The sequence below is a fragment of the Diospyros lotus genome, chromosome 1, assembly GCF_014633365.1.
Source record: "Diospyros lotus cultivar Yz01 chromosome 1, ASM1463336v1, whole genome shotgun sequence".
NCBI lineage: Eukaryota > Viridiplantae > Streptophyta > Magnoliopsida > Ericales > Ebenaceae > Diospyros > Diospyros lotus.
In genome coordinates, this window is record NC_068338.1 from 31,478,866 (window position 1) to 31,499,261 (window position 20,396).

Genomic DNA, 20,396 nt, shown 5'->3' on the forward strand with positions numbered 1-20,396 from the left:
AGCCGCTGGGAGCGGGGAGTACACAAGGTGAAAAAGAAAGAAATAATAAAAATTTCCAACCGACCTTTGCCAAGGTGGTGGGCGTGCCGGAGTGGTTATCGGGCATGACTAGAAATCATGTGGGCTCTGCCCGCGCAGGTTCGAATCCTGCCGCTCACGCCTCTCTTGTTGTGCATTCTGATTTTTGCCCCATCTTCTTAACTTCTCAGTGGTTGTGGTTGGCAAATGCATTATTTACAACCCCCCCCCCCGGGCTCTGCCCGCGCAGGTTCGAATCCTGCCGCTCACGCCTCTCTTGTTGTGCATTCTGGTTTTTGCCCCATCTTCTTAACTTCTCAGTGGTTGTGGTTGGCAAATGCATTATCTACAACCCCCCCCCCCCCCCCCCCCCCCCCCTAAAATTAATATTCGGAAAAGAGTGAGAGTGTGGGTCAACTTAGCTGATAACCTTTTTCAATATTCCAATTATTTCAGTGGATCAACGCATCACATCACCTCACCGGCACCCTTATCTTGTTATCTCATCGTCCAACCACAAGCCCCTCTCTTGATCAATCTCCCTCTGTAACTCCTCTTCTCAACTCTGCTTTACTTTCCAATAAAATAAATTAAAAAAAAAAGGGCCGGATTTGCAGTCTGAGTGAGTGAACCACCAACTTGGCTCTTAGCACCATACAGAGGACTGCCTGCATTTGCCCCTCCAAAGGACACATGCCCCTTACTTCTTTTTATTTTTAAATGACAAAAAATTGTCATCCTTAATTCCTTTACCGTGGATTAGATAAATTCACACTAATCAAGGCAAAACTGCATGTGTGTATTAATTTCAATTTCAATCAAACACGTAATAACCAACAAATTACACTCTAATAACACAACCTAAGATGATCAGAGTTTCGTTTTCTATTTCTGTTCAACCAATCCCAACTACGAGAATGGCAAAGATCTAAAGGGGCATTGGATTCGAGGGGAAAAGTACACTTAAAACGAAGTTGGCTCGCTCGCTCGCTCGTCAGTCGTCCCGTACACTCGACCCACTTCCACTGTGATCGCACGTGGGTGGCACGCTACGTGCGAGTATTTATTGGAGGCGTGATTGGAATACGGATGGGGCCTGGTCCGTGCTCTTCACTTGCTATTCTTCCTCCTCCTGCAATTCTTATCACTCCCTCATCTCTTTTCAGCTGTCGATATTTTGATCATTGGTTGGACTCAGAGGAAGGGGAAGACCGAAGCCGAAGCCCATGGAAACTCGCAAGCAATTGAGCTCTCCTTCGTCGTTCGCTGCGGATCTCTTTGGTTCAAACCAGTCGCAGTCGCCGTCAGCTAAAACGGGAATTTTCGCGTCAATTTTCCCTCCACCGTCGACGGTATGATCTTCTTGAGCATCCACTGCCTTCGACTTGTTATGGTTGTGTTCTACTGCATTGATTTTAGATTTGCTTTCCGTAATTGGATAGTTTTATTGTATGCCGTTGATGTGTTTCTAGAATAAACTTTTAGAAGTTATCGTGAGAACTGCGTGTTGTGGTTTTGTGATATGAGGAATTAAGGTTAGCATTGATTGAAGCTCACGAGTCCTCCCGAAAAAGTGTGCGAGCACAAATAGAAAGGGTTTGGTTTGGGGCCTCTTAGAAAATGAGAAGCGAATTTTTTATGACAAATGACAATAAAAAAAGTGAAATGTTTTCCTGTCTCTTAATCCCATTCGCTAGTACTGTTACTGAAGTTACCGAAATATAATGACATCGAACTGAATCCAAATCATTCACTTGATTTTAATTGGGATAGACGGCAATCATACGGGGCTTCTTTCATCAACCAGTTGGAAGACAATAGTTTGGTTCTTTCACTTGTTTAATATGCTGCCTTTCTGATTTTTTCAGCATTTTGCCTCTAGGATGATTCATGGGATTAACACTAATTCTCAAGCGTTAGCTATACCTATACTCTAACCGGGCTGCTTCATTAGAGCGGCTGAACTTGTCACTGACCTCTCACACAAAGGTGGCTAAATAAATGAGGAAAAAAAAAAAACAAAGAAAAGAACATAGAAGAAGGAAAATGATTGATACAGGTGTCATGAAGAAACTGAACCCATATGTAGATAGTTTGATTGTGTGTGACTCAGTGAATGCATGTTGAAGGCCACTTAATTGTTGGCTACATGTGCAGCATTCAATTGGATGAAATATGAAATGCTGTATCACATGTATTTATTTGCTAGACTTGCTACATATGTATCTTCTATATTTTGATTTCAGGTCAGAGATCATGATTCCTTGTGCTTGGATCTCAAGGAATACACTCAATCCCATGATTCCTCGGGGATCGTGCGAGAAACTGCAGGTTTGCACTCTAAATTAAACTCATTCATGAAGTTATTTCCTTCGTCTTCATGATTTCTTATATGTTAAAATCCTGTTCTCTCATCTTCTTCCTCATTTGTGGAACTTCTGAATTCTTCTGTTTTCTCTAGCCATGCAGAATTGCAAGTTATGTGTATAACACCCCTTGATACCTCTGTTATTATAGGATAACATCTAATTGAATTTTGTTAGTCTAACAGAAAACGATGACTAACCAATCATGAATTTCCCGCGAGTTCTTTAATTTCTTGTCCTAGAATATTCTGCGGTAGATCTTAAGCTAGATATATTCTTGTGTTCTAACACTATCATGTCACACTAATTATCAGTACCCCTTAATCATGCAAAAGTTAGCATTGGTATAGCAATGCTATTTGCAATCAGCATGTTGGTCACATGCCTTCTGCAGAGATTACAGCTAAGAAAAGGGAAGGTGCCACAGTCAACAGCATAGCAAACAAGGAAAGGAATTCAGTTTTCCAGCAAAATGTAGAACCGTGTCCTCTAAGTTCATCTCTTTATTATGGTAGCCAAGAAGACATGTATATCCATTCTTCAAGTACGAATAACTCTGGCTCCAACCCCATTGTGAGTCTTGATTGATGAAACATTTCCGCATGTCAGACTACATTTACCATTAGTGATATGACAAAATGGTTGTACTGGATCTGATAGCTTCAATAAATTTGTGAATTCATTTAGTTCACGAAAGATCCAGTGGAAGATGATCCTAATGGAAACAACTCGCAGAGTGCTTCTAGGGGAAATTGGTGGCAAGGTAAAATTTCTTACCATACAAATAGAAGAGGAATTTTATTGCAGTAAACTTGTAAGCACAGTAACATCGATCTCTGAGATTGAATTCTATCCTGCAGGGTCACTTTATTATTAAGACTTTCCCCAGTATGGATGTGAATTCTTCTATTTGCCAAGGTAGGGTAGTAGGATTTACGCCATGAATCCTTTCCAGATCTTATTTTTCATAATCCTTCTTTTTGAGCTTGCGCTAGCAAAATTTTGATTTGCCATGTTTCTTATTTGTTTATTGTTATCTACCATAACACTATCAGTTTTGGTGGTGAATATGAAAGATATCTGATATCCAGCATCTAATTGAAAGTGGGTTTCTTAGCCCTGAAGTTGTATAAGTTTGCGTGTCTTAATTATCCTATCATCTTTTAGTCTAATTGGAAGCTGCTTACGAGTCCCTAATTTTCTCCTTTTTGTACAGTGCCCCTCATAATAATTAATGTACTTGTAGCTTTGAAAGCTTTGAACTTCATATTCTTTCAAGGCATGATTGTTTTAGATTTCTTAGGTAGGTGTTGGCTGCTTTTGAAAGTGGAAGTTCTTTGGTTTTACCAGAGTTCTTTTGAAATATCAAAGCTAATTGACTTTTAAGTAATTATGATGGTGGCAACTTGTAGAAAATATGAAAATGTTTCTGTAACTAGTTTTGCATTCATGAAATCCTATGGAACCCACCCTCTTTCTTTACTCTCTCTCTAACATTTCCATTCTCATCAAATAGATCAGTTCCGAGTTTAATTATCCAAGGTATTTAATCTTCTGCACCTCACTATATATTATGGTGATGGATGATTTTCTTTTCCTCCCTTAGATGTGCAAGATTTTTAGCAAGTATTTCAGTACCATAATTCTGGGAATCAATCACTATTTTACACACTTTCTTCTCTATCAACTCTTTTTCTGGCATTCTCAAAACCACTGCAGGAGTTTTGATTTGGTCTGTATTGTGTGGAAGGCATGCAGTATTTTCATATTCTCATATGGTCTGTTGGACACAAGTTTTAAGGAGACTGTATTAACTTGCCAGGTTAGGTTAATACCAGGAACTGGTTGGCTTTTTTGTTTTTCCCCCCTCTAGGAGTTTTGTCAATAAAATATGTCAAAGATTGCAGCCCCTGCTAGTTGTTACCTCTTTATACATGCATGCTAGGATTCAGTTACTGTGTGGCTTACCAAAATTGCTTTAGGTTTGGTCTGGCAGTAATGAGTGAGGATGGTTTGATATTTTCAATTTGCTCTTTTTGTCTTTCAAAAGAAAAATAAAACATATTAAATACACCTTGATGGGTGATTCTAATTAAACGCAAAGGTGGTTTAAAAATTTTATTCCGCCAAAGAAAGTAATTTATTTATTTATTTCTTTTTTGAAGAAGAATGTAACTCTTCAACACACGTACGCTACGTCACGCATGCAATCCATTTGTCAGCAGAAGGAGATCCACCGACATTGAACGCCGCCGCCGCCGCAATCGTTTAATTCTCCGGGCATTGTTCTACTTCTCCTTTTCCTCCGTTACTAAAAGCAGGGAAAACGAGCTAGACCGACGACTTCAATGTTAAACTGGGGCCGTAATATGGTTGAAAGAAATTTATTTATAATATTATACAACTGTAAGTGTATTATCTTATATTATATTATTATATTGTCCGTATTTTTAATTTAATTTTAAAATCACTTTTTCTTTTCTTTTTTTTAATCTTTTCAATACTCACCGTCATCTTTGTTACTCGTTTCAATATTAGAAAACTATATATTTTAGGTTTGACTATATCAAAATGCTGCCTTGACTGTTGAATAGTTGATTTGCCTATCTTACATTTCAACCCATTGAATGATGCTTATGAGTATAAGATGGCTCTTCCCCCTCACCGAGGGCTCTTCTCTTCGTCTCCTTCAGCTACAGCTACAGCTACTGGCAAGACTTCTCTAGTCGTCGTCTTCTCCCCATTGAATGATGCTTATCAAGTTGGCTCTCCTTTCCACTGAAGATGGAACGATATATATCTTATCATTCTTCAGTAGTGAGAAATGAGGTGGCATCCTTAACTTTCACCCCCCCCCCCCCCCGGCGTATCTTCTTGTCATTTTCTATGTGGTTTCAATTTCCATTAATGAAGATGCTAGCTGCATGATGATTGCACATACATACACGTGTAAAGGCCATCTCACATTAATTAGTCGACACTGCTTAATGAAATCTAGCCAAAAGTTTCTTCATCTTGATAACGTGATTTTAAAACAAAATCCATGCTCGTAACACCCCACATCATCAGATCACTACACCACGTACCAGGGTCCATCCACTGGTAGTAGTAGTCAACATATCCGATCATTACCCGATCGATCGAGGGGTGTCGAGCTAGCTAGCTGTCGATTGCAGGCAGTCACCCACCCACCCACCCCCTCTCTAGCTAGCTAGCTAGCTCTCCACCAGTGCCTATGGTAGCAAACCCCATTTGCAATTGACCTCTCTTATTTTTCAACCTAAATTCTTTGAAAAATAATGCGTAATGAACAAAAGGGTGTCACGCTGAAAAAGACATGCAGGTCACCATTTTTAATAGCCAAACTTAACGGATGTTAATTAATGGTGTTCTGAAATTGAAATAATTCATAAATTAAGGTGACTGTGTGTAATAATTTCAAAAAAATTAAGAGGTAATTCCAAAATTAATTAAAAATAAGATCAAACGTGAATATTTTTTTATTAGTTAGCCCTTGAAGTAATGATTTGAGTTTATTTTCATCACCCACCTGCATGTGTTCATAATCTACACAAAAGATAACTAATATATATATATATATATAATTGATTGGTGATATCATGTAACACCATACCACGTAAATGATCAAACCCGGGGTGCTTGTGTCACACGCAAAATTACTCCTCAGTGCACTATAATAATGAATTAATCCCCCCAAAACAATAAAATATTTATTTTTTGAACGTCATTAATTATGTTACTGGCTAATTGCTGAAATTGGGTGGCCCTATTAGTCTTAATTGCGAGGCTAACCTGCCTGCCTTCCCCCGCAACCTCAGCAAATTAATTCCATCTGACAAGAATTGACAATAACATATGAAATTTATTCTGAAATTTTAATTTTATTAACTTATCATTTAATATATATATATGTCGACATTTAGAGTTGGTCGACCATGATTTGTAGATCTGCAATGAGAAAAATGAGCACAAATGCAAATAGGATGAACCAATGAAAACAAATAATAAGTCACACACAGGGAAGTTTTTACGTAGTTCGACTAGAATGATGCCTAGTCCACGACTATTCTCTGGTTATTCCGGCAGAGTAACAGTATATCCTTACTTGTTCATCCTCGTACAATGGTGTTTTTGACCTTTATTTATAACGTAGGGTGTTTACAATTTTCACAAAATCTATAAATTGAAGGATAATGTCACGGGGACAAAGTGTCCTTATCAATTCCATAAAATCGATAGTGAATTTCGTATTATCAGAGATCTAGTTTGCCTCAGGTAAAATAAGTGGGTCTTGCCTCCGTTTATTCAACGACTTTGTTGTTATACAAGCTGAACGATTAAGCCAATGATCTGGAAGCATCACTGAGAGTTCGTTTGGTTCCATGGCTTGAGCTCGGGCCTTAACGTGTGACCTTGTTCTGACGAGTTTGGCCTTGGGCCTATTAAGTTTCAAGAGATTTGGTCGACCTGTTCGGTCGAGTTCAACCCATAAAAAGTGGTTCATAAAATACTTATAACAATATATATATATATAATAAGAGTAATGCTACTTGCATATTCAAATTGACACCCAATGACAGCCCCATTAATCAATTATCAATACACCCCTTATTAAATAATTTAAGTGAGAAGTATATTAGCAATTCATTTAAGTATCTGCATTTAAAAGAATGTTCTCATATTAATTTTTATTAACATCACGCTCAAGGACGGAGCTAAGTGAGGCCGAGTGGGGCAGTTGCCCCATTGGCTAGATCTTAATTATTTTTATTTTATATTATTTTTAATTCAAGTCTAACTCATAAAATTAATCCAAAATTATTGTATCAAAACTTAGGGCACGTTTGATTGGCCATATTTTCCATGAAAAATAGCCATTTTCCATGTAAATTCTAGTTTTGGTGGTGTTTGAGTAGCCATATTTTCTAGATAATTTCAATTCACACTTTTGCTCACGTGGCCCCCAATTCCCACTATTGCTGGAAAATCAATTCTTAAGGGGGGGCTTGGAAAAGAAATTCTAGGAAAGAAGAAGAAGAAGAAAAGAGGAAGCACGAAGGAGAAAAAAAGGGGAAACGCAATCGGGGGTCGCGAGGAGGAAGGGAAGGGCGGTCGATGATGGCAGCCACGGCCAATAAAGATCGGCCATCGACCATGGGCAACGAAGATGGCATCGGCGACGATGTGTGCTGCAACCAGCGCTAGTGGCGATGGGGGAGGCAGAAAAAAGAAATGGGTTTGGAAGGGAGATAGAGAGAGATGGGTAGCTTACCACGAAGGTTTTGAAAATGAATTGGTCCTTCCATGGCGGCACCTCTTTAGAGTCGAAAATCCGGTCGACGAACGCCTCATCGACCTCATCTCCTTCCTCTAGCGCCTTCTTATTCTCCAGGTCCTGATGGAAAAAGGCAGCAATGGGGATGCTTGCTCCAGCGATGGCGGCAATGTTTGCTCTAGTGATGACGACAATGGGAGAAGGCAGGGCAGCATGGTCTCGTGCTGCTAGATCTCTCCATTCTCCAGCAATGGCAACGATAGAGAATGGCAAGGCGAAGAACTGGGTTTGGGAGGTAGGGGGGAGAGAGAGCGAGAGAGGAAAAGGCAAAGAGTAGATGAGGGTGGGTTTGAGAAAGAAATTACATAGAAAACAAAATTCAATCAAACACTTCTAATTGATAATTTCCATGTAAATAAGCTCTAGATAATTGAATTACATAGAACTTATTTTCTTTCTATGTAAATTTCATGGTTGCAATCAAACAAGCCCTTAGTTCAAATAGCTCGAATTCACTAACTTCCATGTCCTAATCCATTTCATTTTCAAATTTATTTAATTTCTTGTTTTCTTTCCCAATTCTCACCCCATTTTCTTTCTTTCGGTTGCCACTATTATAGTTGAAATAGTATTTTCTACAATGAACATTATGAAGAATCGATTGCATAATAGAATTGAAGACCAATGAATGAATGATAGTTTAGTTATATATGTTAAAAATGATGTATTTAATAAAATTAATAATGTGGTCATTATACAACATTATCAAAGTGTGAAAAGTTTCAGAAAATAATTATAAAAAGTTTTTATATTTTAATATTATTATTATTATCTTATTTTTAAAATTATATTTTTTATATTTAAGTTCAGTTTCATTAAATCAAAACCCTGGCTCCACCCTGATCGTATCATGCTTCAATCATTAATACCACATTTTCACATGATTCCAAAAATAATCAGGTGAATTAATAAAGTTAAAACTCCTTATCAAATTTTAATTAAAATGAGGCAAAACTTTACTTTTTTTTTAATTATAATAGAAAATTAGCACGTATTTTTCCATCCACGTAGAAGAAGTCACGGGTTGAAGCAATGGTTACTTTATATTAAAAAAATAATTAAAGCGAGGGTGTCACGAGAAGATAAAATATGAGTTAGAATGATTCATTACAATTTTTTTAAGATATAGATTAAATAATTAAACTATAATAAGTTAAAATTCACATTAATAGGTTGTGGGTTCAATTTCTTATTTTATAGAATAAAATAATTTTTACTTATAATTTATTTTCTTTGTAAAAGTCGATGATATAAGCTATAGGAACTGCATAAAAATAATAATCTAAAAAATGATTAATTAGAAATGCAAGTCATTAAAAGAAAAGAAAGCAAATTGAATTTGTCTTGTGACATGTCCCCCTCCAATTTCTCTATATTGCCTGGTCTATTCACTTCACATGACTCAGTTCAGGTCTGGTCTGCGCTGTCTTCCCAACAACCTCCAGAACCTGCTGTCGTTTAGTTTTGATTTAGACGTTCATTTACCAATTTCATAAAATTTAAACTTACAAATAAAAAAAGTATTATTATTATAAACGTCAAAGTAAACAAGAAAGACTTCTAAATAAAAAAAAAAAAAAAAAAGAGACCTGAGAGATTCTCTTGGATGAAGGAAGGGTCTCTGACTCGCTCTCTCCACACGCTCTTCGCAAGGAACAGCTAAGATGTCTTTGTCTCCTCAAGAGTAATTTCATGACAAAAATATGCAAATTTATCTCACAAGTTTTTTTTTTTTTTTTTCAAAAATCATTCAAATTTAAGTTAATCTCGAAATATTAAGAATGATTATTACAAATCTCTCAACTCAATTATAAATAGGTGAGACCAATTGAGTTCTTATTCTTCTAAGATAGTTCATTTTTACGCATTCAAAAGCTCTGTATTTTTTTTTTAAATTTTTGAGAATCTAATTTAAATATTTAAATATGTGCATAAAAATTTTCTTACACCTCTTATTGTTTTCTTCCTTACAAAGTTCAGAGATGATTTTTTTTTTATAAATTAATTTATTATTATATTCAAATGGTAACAAATTTAAAATAAAAAATAAAAGAAAATTGAGAAATTCGTATGATTATTCTTTGAGAGGATAAATATATTAGTTGTTTATCAAAGTATGGTTATATGTACGCTATAAAACTGCATATAAATAGTCACATGCAAATGACTCAAACCAAACTCAACTTATTTAGTTAAATAGATCAAATTGAGCTTGATTTTTATGCTTACTTAATTACGAGCCAAGTTTAGGCTTTGAGATGTTAGATCTATATATTTTAGGTCGTCATGGATAAGATGGTTTGTGACTGACTTATTTAGACCATGTTTTGAAATCATGTTTATTTTTTCATAATAATTAATAAAATATTTGTTGCCCGAGCCTATTACATAACTGGGGGACTTCTCCATTAGTCCATAATGTTATATTATTATATAGCATGATGTTATAATTAACTAATATTTTTAACTACACTGTTTAGTTGGGGTTATTATTCTATTCTATTAATCAATCATTCTTACTACAATAGGAAGACAATATTTGAATTTATTTTTTAAGTCATTTTATTGGGCGAATAAAGGGGTGATCTAAGATATAATTTTTTTTTTAAAATATAATTTGAGTGGTCGGGCAAGCGATATGTCAGTGTTATTTGATGGGTCGTGAGTTTAATTTTCGTCTTGCGTATTTGAGATTTATTTTTCTTAACGTAATCGAAAGAACGACCATTGAGAGTCGTACATGGAGGATTATTTTGAAATGTAGTTCTTTTTGTTGAAATGTAGTTCTTTTTGTTAAGAAAAACACATGACACCCACCCTAGTGATTCAAATGTGAACGCATAAACTGGGCTGGATCTTAGATTGATCGACACAATTAACTAAAATGGCCAAGCAAAATGTTGACACTAACGTAACGTGTGTATATATATAGGTATAGATATGATTATGATTATGATTATGATTTTTCATACTTAAGCAGCTAGCATTAGCATCGCAAATCAAGACACCATTACGTGTCGAATTTGGTGGAATATAAGGGGCACCTCATGCGTGTGCATGTCTTGATTTGGTGTGTAATTTCAGTTTCAAATATATTGTTGTTTGTTTGTCCCAAGACCAAGAGAACAGAAGAGGCTGGGCTGGACTGGACTGGACTGGACTAGGTAAATATATTTAATTAATTAATGATTATTAGCATTAAAAACACATTGAGGAGAGGAGGGGTAAAAGGGTAAAATAAAATAACTGAGACAGCTTGCCTATTGTTTTGTTTTGTTGGGGATTATTATTATATACAAGGTTATCTTTTGGTAGTGGGTAGTGGGTAGTGGGTAGTGTGTAAAGCCAACACCCCCCCCCCCCCCTTTTCCACTTCGCATTGCATGCGGCTTTTGCTTATGAAAAACACTTGAAATTGTACGTGCAAGTGGAGAAGTGTAAAGTGCGACTCTTTATGTCATCTATCTCTCAAACCAAATTCAGACGAGAGTTTTTCTTAATTAATAAAATGAAAAAAAAAAGAAGCAATAACAATAACAATAACAATAATATATATATGGGCCTGGAAGGGAAGGGAGCTTGTAAATACCACCTAATAATAATAATAATAATAATGTCCAAAGGAACATCGAAACATCATCACGCCTCCCTCTCAACAAAAATAAAATAAAACAATAAGCTGCTTTTGGGAATGGGAGTGGGTGTTGGATCAACTTGGGCAAAGGGAAGGGGTTCATCTATCCTGTCTAATTTGAGTGGGCCGCCAACAGGTCCAGATAACAAACAGCTATCCGGCTGGGGCCTTGGCTGCCGCCGGACAGACTTAATTAACGCTCCCTCCCACTTCCATCTTCCAAATTGGAGGCCATAGTCCATAGACATTGCTTGAAAATTTCAAGCTGCCGGCACCGCTGAGTGGGGAGCAGTGTGGAAAGCTAACCTTGACCGGAACTATTTTATTCGCAGCCGTACTAGGAGGAGGAGGAGGAGGAGGAGGAGGAAGGCCTGTTTGGGTTGAAATTAAAATGGAGAAATCCTAACAAATGGCAGGTGAATTGCGTAGGCGGACAAGCGCACCGTCCAACAACTACACCCAAACACTGACTAATTAATACGGTACCCATCCCACTTTACTTTACATCGTCCTGTACCTTACTTACCTTCTCTCTCGCTCTCTCTCTCTCTCTCTCTCTCTCTCTCTCTCTCGCCAGTACTTAATCTTTTCAAATGCCCATGGAGCCTCTCACCTCTCTCCCTGACCGCTGATTTTTTCGGAAGACCAAAATCCAAAAGCCTCTCTCTCTCTCCCCCCCGGTTCTATCTTAACTTTCTGCAGGTAAGGTAATCTCTTATTTTCTGCGGTTGGGCGGTTGGGCAGTTGGTATGGCGGTTGACTTCCGCGAGAGAGGGAGTCTACTTCCTTCAGAATTACTCGACGACCACGATCTTCTCTTGGATAGCCGCAGCAACGGACCGACAACCGAGTTGATCTCCGACGGGTTCAGTTCGACTGTGTTCTCTTCGTCGGGGTTGAGCTCGCCGTTCGGATCCGAGCTCAGCTCGACGGAAACAGAGAGCGAAGTCGAAGATGACGACAGTTTCCTTGCCGAGCTGACTCGGCAGATGGCTGATTATATGCTCAAAGAGGACGATGAAATCGCCTCTGAGAACCTCAAGGTTTATATTACTTCTCGGCCAATTTTATGCTCTGTTTGATGAAGAATTCCTCTATTCTCGAATCTCAACTTGTGAATTACATGCTTCCTTACGCAGAATTCGTTCGGCCGTATGCCTGTGTCGCCGGAACACAGATTCTCCGGCTCCGAGTGCATGCTGAATACACAAACTTCAGTCCCTGTGCCTGGTTACCAAGCTTTCGCCGGGGACCAAGCGCGATCGTTTCAAGTAAGATTAACACTCACCATTCTCACCTTTGATTTATTCAATACCCTGATGAATTACTGATTTATTTTCTTTGTGTTACGTTCTATGATTTTCTAGTTCTACAAGGTGGAGAATCAGCCGTCTATAGAACGACAAGGCTATGGAAGCTGGGGAAAGCAAGTGAAGGGGACTGACATGCGGAAGCAACATGGATCAGCGCCGCCGCCGCCGCCTTGGCCGCCCCTGCAACAGCGTCGTCAACAATTAAAGCCGCAAGTTGGGTCCGGGTGGGGCATGAAAGCCGTATTTCTTAGAAAACCCGGTTCAAGAAGTGGACCCGGCGGCACGGGCGTGTTTCTGCCCCGTGGATCTGGCGAGCCGACGGAGGTCCGAAAGAAACCCGGTAGGCCAAAGAACCACCTCCCCCGCCATCTTTCCATTAAAAACGAAATCATATTCTTTCGCAATAATATTAAAAAAAAAAATGTTGTTTTATTGCTATTACCTGTTATTTAATCAACATAAAACATTAAAAATTTAATATTTTGGTAAGTTCAAACTATATAAGATTTTAGATTGAACAAAGTGTGGAATAATAGTATTCATTCATTCATTCATGTTCATGTGTAGAGTACAGCTTAATCTTAATTCTTAGGGTAAGTAGACGGTGGCCAATAAGCGGACTATCTATCCAACAGAGATTCTACCATCTACAAGACTACAAGCCGAAAGCAAAATTAGAATCTTCCTCCATAGGCCCACCAACTTTATTCAATATTACGTTTAATGTAGACTTTTGTGTCTTCTGATAATAAAACCCAAACTCACGACACAACTTACGACCCACTAACGTGCGCATGAAAATATCATAATAATTTTGTATAAAAATAATTCCTCTTTTTTTTTTTTTTTGGCTAGGGTGTTCGACGGTGCTGATTCCGACCAGAGTATTGCAAACCTTGCAACTCCACCACCAAGATATGATTAATCGGTCGCCGCCCAACCACGGCGGTGGTTTCTCGGCGGAGGATGTTGCCACGAAATCGCCGGACCCACCACGTCCAGAGCCGACCAACCATCACGAGACGGGTCTCCCGCATGAATGGACCTATTGATCATTAGTGGTGCTTTCGCCGTTTCGTTCAAGCTTGAAATTAATTGAAGCAACTTCAGCCATTGAACGGAAGAACATTATTCAAGTCAATAAGGAGAAGGGACTGGATTGGTGGTCGTCTTTCTCTCTTCATGAAATCGAAGCAATTAATAATAATGACGATAAATAATTATAGCAATTGAAGTGGATGATGATGGATGGGGGGGGGGGGGGGGAATTAGCTAGCTAGGATTTGTATTAAAATGGAGTTTTACGATAATTAGGAGGGGGGGGGGGGGTATAAGCAAGCTATATGGGTCGGTTGTGCTAATGAAATTATTTCATGTATAGTTTACCAATTTGGTGTGATGAAATGGCTCGTGAGCATGCATGTAGCTAAAATGATTGAAATTCAATGGATATACATCTCACCTCATCTTTAATCATCAATACTACTACTATATTATTATTATATTATATTATATATACATTAATAACGGCGGGATACATTGAATTTATCATATGTCACGTAGCAATCCCTTAATTCAAAAGCAATTCCTTAGCCGTAGCCCTCCCATGAAATTTGGCCTTCAACGCAATTTATATGGTACCTTCAATAATTATATCTATATATTGATCAACTAGGAGAAGTCTGACTTTGGTGCTCGCTCGTATAATAATTAATTTATTATATATATTGGATAAAATCATAACTTAAGGATATATATATATATATATCATATTTTAGTGATCCTAGCTAATTAATTTCAGAAGTAAGTAAATAATCCATAAGGTAATCTTGAGATCGAGTGGGTGCAGGAGTGCTGGGGAATCTTTTGACAAGTTTTACGTATTAACTACAAATTCCCTGATCCATCCCGACGAATGACAGACGAAGAAAGATTCAAACTTGATACCATCTCTCATCTCAAGCCCAACTCAATCAATAATAATAATAATAATAATAATAAGATGAAAGATCGATCACATTCGAGCGGTCAACTTTCACGGGAATCTGACTTGACACTGACTGCCCAACTAACGTTAATAATGCAACCGATTCTAAATATATAAATATAATAGCACTCAATTATATATATATATATATAACCACAGTCGAATTTTATTCACATTTCACTTAAATTTGCCATTTCTTTTACATTTCATTTAAAATGTATAAGCTGCAGGGAGTTTGGTTTTCCTTCCTACTATACTGTTAATTAGAATCAGTGGCGAAAGACGAAGAAGCAAACAGCTGGCGGCTTTGGTGGTGGCCGGCCGACAGGCGACAAATGGCGTGAGGGCGAGGGCAAACTTCGAATGACCTGTGGGTAAGAATAACAATGCCCGTTGGCCGAAGACAAAGAGGTATCTGTACGTGGATACCGTTTGGCTTGCGGGGCTAAGTGAATGAATGGGAAATCTGTGGAGCAGGGCACGTAGTGGGGCTGGATCCGGATGGATCTCAATTATTTGGGGATGAATCTCCTGCGGCCAATCACATGGGACTTGGTGTGGACCGCACCGCAGCAGCAGCTTCGTGGTGGGTTTTGTCCTTTAGGTGGCCGAATGGACTGGTCCAAAAGTGCGGCTGACGATCATGATCTTGACATTTTTGTCCTTCAGATGGTGGCGAATGAGTTGGGACATATTTGACCTTCACAAATAGTTCGATTATTATAGTCTCAAACTGATAAAATCTCCCTTTAATTCTCTCCATTCTGTAGTTGCTATAAAATGAGGAGAGTTTGAAGCGGCGTCTTAGCCTTAAAAAGAGTATATCATATCCAACCACATGAAACATTAAAATCATTGTATATGAATTTGGTTCTCGCAAACAGTTGGAGTTTCAAAGGGTGTTTGACTTATTCGTTTAGCACTTATAAATTATTCATTTAACTTATAAATTACATAATTTATTTTGTTACACATTTATTAAAATTTAAAAATTTAGACACTAATGAATTTATAAATTATTTTAGCAACTTATTCAATAAGTTACTCCCCTAATCTTTTCAAATAAACTCTAGATAACTTATTTTGTTGATCAAATTAATTATAAAATTACTCTTATACAATTCAAATATTTACACTCCCTTATTCTCTCACATTTTCTTCTCTGGTCACCTCCTGTATGGTTGACTGTTCATCGCTATCTCCAATAAATCGGTCGTAGCCACAACTATTATCGTCACCTAGATCTCTTCCTTCAGTGTCCCTAGCTGCCTTTTCCGTCGCCTATCTCCTTCTTCATTATCTCGACCACCACCTCCTCTCATCATTGCTATCGGCGCCTGCAATTCATTATATATATATAACACATAATGTATATTTAATACATATATTTTAATGTCTATTGTATTAATATATTTAATATTTAAACATAAAAAATTATATTAATATATTTTTTTAATAATTATATATAATTTATCAACATCTAATAGTAAAATTTTATTAATTGGATATTAATTTATAATTTATTCTTATTAAAAAATAATATATTTATGTATTTTATTTGCATTATTTAGCAACATGTTTATTTTACTCTTTTTGTCAAATTTTGATAATTAATCAGTGTTCCGTCCTAACCAAAGGAGTGATCGGAGATTGGATCGCAGCGGCAGGGTGTGAGCTCTGGCGACAGATCTGTCCGGTGAGCGGCTGGCACCTATAAGCATTCTGATGCTCAAGTGAGTAAGAGAATAAAAAAAAGACAATGTATAGTAGGCCAGAGGACAAAATATACATTGACTCTAAAAAGAACTAGTTAATATAGGAGGAGGAGACGTATTCTTGTATGCATGTGTTATGCATCTGCAGGTGATGTGACTTAGTATCTGGCGCCGATGAAGGTTCCCAGGTGGCGACATGGTGGTGACGGGACCCCATTAATATGATGAGATCCGCCATTAATGAGGATGAGACCTGAAGTGGGCGTGCGAATACTCAGTAAAAAAGCTGCAATGATGTTGCGATAGGTTGTCGCATGACCAGATGGGGCCGAGAGAGATGGGTCAGGTTGGGCCCAAACGATCCAATCAATTTTTTCAAACGAAACACATAATTATATGAATGACAACTTAAACGCTATCTAATTTTTAAATTTTACCCAATTTATAAGTAAAAAAGTTTATAAGTTAGAAAAAAAAAAAAAAACAATAAGCCACACAACCTCTTAGTCATTTGCATGGGTAAGTGTCGTAGTCTTTTTCTGGGAGGAGTAAAGTTCTCCCGAAAAAGATACATTCTCACGGGAGAAGAAGTTCTTCCATCAAGGGAGGAAGTCTTCCCAAACAATTATTGATAAGCACTCCACACTTAGTCAAGTCGTTCTCCTAGAAAAATACAAAGACTCTCTTCCAAACAATTTTTGCCTTACATTGTTCTACACGACGCAACCCATCTCATAAGGTCCTCATTCTCTTGAGGACTATTCCTTAGGAAGCTGAGATCTACTGTCCCAAAAAGTTGTTTTCTTCCCTGTCCACCCAATGAAATGCAACCACATCACCCATTATCAAATAGTATTTTTTTTAAAAAAATTATAAAATCAAACAAAAAAATTATAAATGACATATATGTAGATTATATATATGTGTATTATTTGATTTTATAAAAAATTATAAATGACATATATGTAGATTATATATATATGTATTATTTGATTTTATAATTTTTTTTTAATTTTATAACTTTTTTGAAAAAATTACTATTTGATAATGGGTGATGTGATTATATTTCATTGAGTGAACAAAGAATACGAGAACCTTGACAACCTTTTGAGATAGCATATCTCAGCTCATTCCTTAGGATGGGATGAGGAAAGGGGAGTTCTCACCATGCCTATTGGGTGTTTAACTCGGGATGACACCGTATAATAACAATGCTTGAGTGTCATGTGTTCCCCTTCACCAACATGGAGGGTGTATAAATACCCATAACCTTTCTTATTTTTGGAAATTTTTTCTATCTTTCAGCTTTCACTAACACCTAAGTTGTACTCCCAAAAAATTGTCACATCACTCTCCTAAACAACCAAAATTAAGTCACATCTACACACATTTTATTTGCATTTTTATAATATTATTATTATATAAATATTTAACTTAAATATCAAAAAAATTATACGAGAGAAATTTTTGTGTGCCTTTTCACGGATTACTCCAATGGAGAAGACGGCTATGAGTTTTCCTTGACAACCGTGAGACTCCCCTGATCTTGTTGTCTGCCAACTTGAAACTATTTTGGTACAAATTTGACTTATTTGTATTCGTGACAACATCAGTAAGAGAGATGTTTTATCTCTCAGACTGCCAAATTGGACCATTTGCACGAATAAAAATGGTTACCATTAATCGATGAAGTTGAGACATGGGGGCGAGGCCACGTACGTCTAATGCTCGCGAAGCCCTTGCCTAATCCGACATGAATATTGTCCATGGTCAGACATTAAGAGAACAGACATCTGCTCACCTGCCAGAGAACATTAGCAAACCTTGTAGGCTTTGGCTTCCTTTTTAGTTTTATGTATATATACATACGAAAAAAATATAAAAAATATCCAGATAAAGTTTGGAAAAAAAAGAAAAAAAACTGTTTATGAAATGGAACTCAACAAATTAAAAATAGAAACAATTATCTAAAAACAACACGATAATCAAACGAAGTCATAATGAATGGCCACTGAAACACATATATACCTATATATCAACTAATTTGGCCTTAGGTTGGTCCCCTCCTTGTATTTAATTCATCCACTTTCCTTCGTCTTAGTTATCTTCTACGCTTCTTTCCCATTCATTTTACTTTCTGTAGCGTCTCAAAGAAGAATCACAAAAGTACTTAACTTCAGTATTAAGCAAAATTTTAAAGTGGGTTGGTGACGAAAGGCAAATATTCGCAACCAATCCATTCGTTAAGACACAAAAATTGTTCATTATGAAAGGATATCATGTGTGTGCATATATATATATATATAGTGAATGTATATTAAAGGTTACACGCTCAGAGAAAGCAACTCCAACACTGACAATTTGATCCCATATTTGTTGTTAATTATAACAGGAAGTACAGTGGCTGTTCCATGATGTGGATGTTCGAATAAATATGTTCCCATGACGAATAAAGAACAATTATGTGGTAGATTAGTTCTAACTTCCCACCAACTGGTTTGAATTTTGGTGACACCCAGATTAATATTCTGGATCGTACGACGACGATGAAAACTTTGAAATATAACCCACCTCACCTCAAGAAAACAAACCAAAATAATAAATAATAAAAAAAAAGCACCCCACGTCAGCCACCAATGGTGACTCTGTGGAAAAGTTTGCCAAAATTTTCAATAAGGAATTCTTTGTGGCCCACCATGTTTTAGAGCCTCCGACAGGTGGGCTTCGAGATGATGGGTTAGATGGGCTTCTGACTGCGGCCCAATATTTCATAACGGAGAAGCTTATGCAAAAGCAAAGAGAGAAAGCCCAATAGTTTTGTACTGCAAATAGATGACTGTACTTCCGGAATGAACATAACAACCTCCTGTTATTCTGGAAGCAGAGAGTGAATTCTACGATTCTCTCTCGAGACGCAGACAGATTTCCGCAGAGAGAAAAAGAAACGAATTAATGGAGGGAATCAGAGACAGCCTTATGCACGGCATGGCGCCGGCTCCGGTGGAGGCCAACGCCACCGGCATGCCCAACATGCGCCACCGCCACGGGATGTTCATGCACATGAGCTTCTTCTGGGGCCACGACGCCCTGATTCTCTTCTCCGGCTGGCCGGGCACGCATTTCGGCATGTACTTCCTGGCTCTGATCTTCGTCTTCGTCCTCTCGGTCTTGGTCGAGTGGCTCTGCCACTGCCGCCTGGTCAGCGACGCCTCCGACAGCCTAGCCGGTGGCCTGGCCCAGACAGCCGCGTACGGCGTCAGGGTGGGTCTGGCCTACATGGTGATGCTCGCCGTGATGTCGTTCAACGTCGGGGTGTTTCTCATGGCGGTGGCCGGACATGCGTTGGGATTCTTCTTGTTCGGGAGTAGGGTTTTCAGGAAGAGGCCGCCGGCTTGTGGGAAGTTGGAAAATTTAGGCCCGATGAGTTGTTAATCGTATGAGAAGGTCTGACTAATTAATGTTTCTCTTTCTTTTGCTCTTAATGTTGAATGTTAACTGGTATTGACTTTTTGTTGTTTCTGATAATTTTTAAGGTTTAGGTTGGACCTTTTTAAACTATAGTGTTTACTATCTATATAGAGCTATGATTAATAATAATATGGTTTAACTATGAACTTAATTTCCTTTTCGTACTATTTGTTCTAGAATTTCATATAAATTTATCATTAAATTTTGGAAAAAAAATTCTATCTTGTAGCCCCGAAATTACCAATGACAAAAACATATATATTACCATGGCTCAAAGTATCAGTTCTCTTCACGACGTAAAGAAGAACGAGAACCATAGAGGCAATCCACACATTGGAACAGGATGATTCAAGCCACAGCGTGCATGAATCACCAGAGTAGACGCCTGAAGGTGAGATATCGATTGGGTAACCCAATGGAACCAGTGGCGTTGAGTGTTGCCTCTCATCACCAACAACGATCCATGCTTCAACGTCAACGACTGCCGCTCGCACTGCCCCTTCTCCCCTTTTCCTCTTCCTGCCATTGAGTCGCATCCA

At 37.8% G+C, this 20,396-nt stretch overlaps 3 protein-coding genes and 1 non-coding gene across 9 annotated transcripts; all 4 read left to right on the plus strand.

Moving 5' to 3' along the window:
* Positions 1–77: 77 nt before the first annotated feature.
* On the plus strand, positions 78–159 carry TRNAS-AGA (transfer RNA serine (anticodon AGA)). The gene has a single exon. It is a non-coding gene; the product is annotated as a tRNA-Ser (tRNA).
* Positions 160–996: 837 nt separating this feature from the next.
* LOC127792584 (uncharacterized) lies at positions 997–5,234 on the plus strand. Of its 6 annotated transcripts, XR_008021166.1 has the most exons (8): positions 1,015–1,370; positions 2,265–2,349; positions 2,779–2,957; positions 3,072–3,147; positions 3,245–3,301; positions 4,082–4,206; positions 4,550–4,790; positions 5,078–5,234. XR_008021166.1 is itself a non-coding variant. In XM_052323158.1 (6 exons), exons 1-5 carry the CDS (start codon positions 1,245–1,247, stop codon positions 3,259–3,261), a joined length of 483 nt encoding a protein of 160 aa, XP_052179118.1. In that variant the 5' UTR covers positions 997–1,244; the 3' UTR covers positions 3,262–3,302; positions 4,553–5,009. The 6 variants fall into 6 exon arrangements, 3 of the variants coding, with proteins under 3 accessions (XP_052179118.1, XP_052179110.1, XP_052179091.1); XR_008021165.1 differs by lacking the exon at positions 5,078–5,234 and having other exon boundaries at positions 4,550–5,003; XR_008021167.1 differs by lacking the exon at positions 5,078–5,234 and having other exon boundaries at positions 4,553–5,003.
* Positions 5,235–11,464: 6,230 nt separating this feature from the next.
* On the plus strand, positions 11,465–14,153 carry LOC127793598 (uncharacterized). The gene is made up of 4 exons (XM_052324382.1): positions 11,465–12,417; positions 12,514–12,645; positions 12,742–13,027; positions 13,543–14,153. The coding sequence occupies exons 1-4, from the start codon at positions 12,124–12,126 to the stop codon at positions 13,737–13,739; spliced, it is 909 nt and encodes a 302-aa protein (XP_052180342.1). The 5' UTR covers positions 11,465–12,123; the 3' UTR covers positions 13,740–14,153.
* A 5,148-nt stretch (positions 14,154–19,301) lies between these two features.
* LOC127788500 (copper transporter 6-like) lies at positions 19,302–19,851 on the plus strand. Its single transcript, XM_052316850.1, has one exon. The coding sequence runs from the start codon at positions 19,342–19,344 to the stop codon at positions 19,819–19,821; it is 480 nt and encodes a 159-aa protein (XP_052172810.1). The 5' UTR covers positions 19,302–19,341; the 3' UTR covers positions 19,822–19,851.
* The last annotated feature ends 545 nt before the right edge of the window (positions 19,852–20,396 follow it).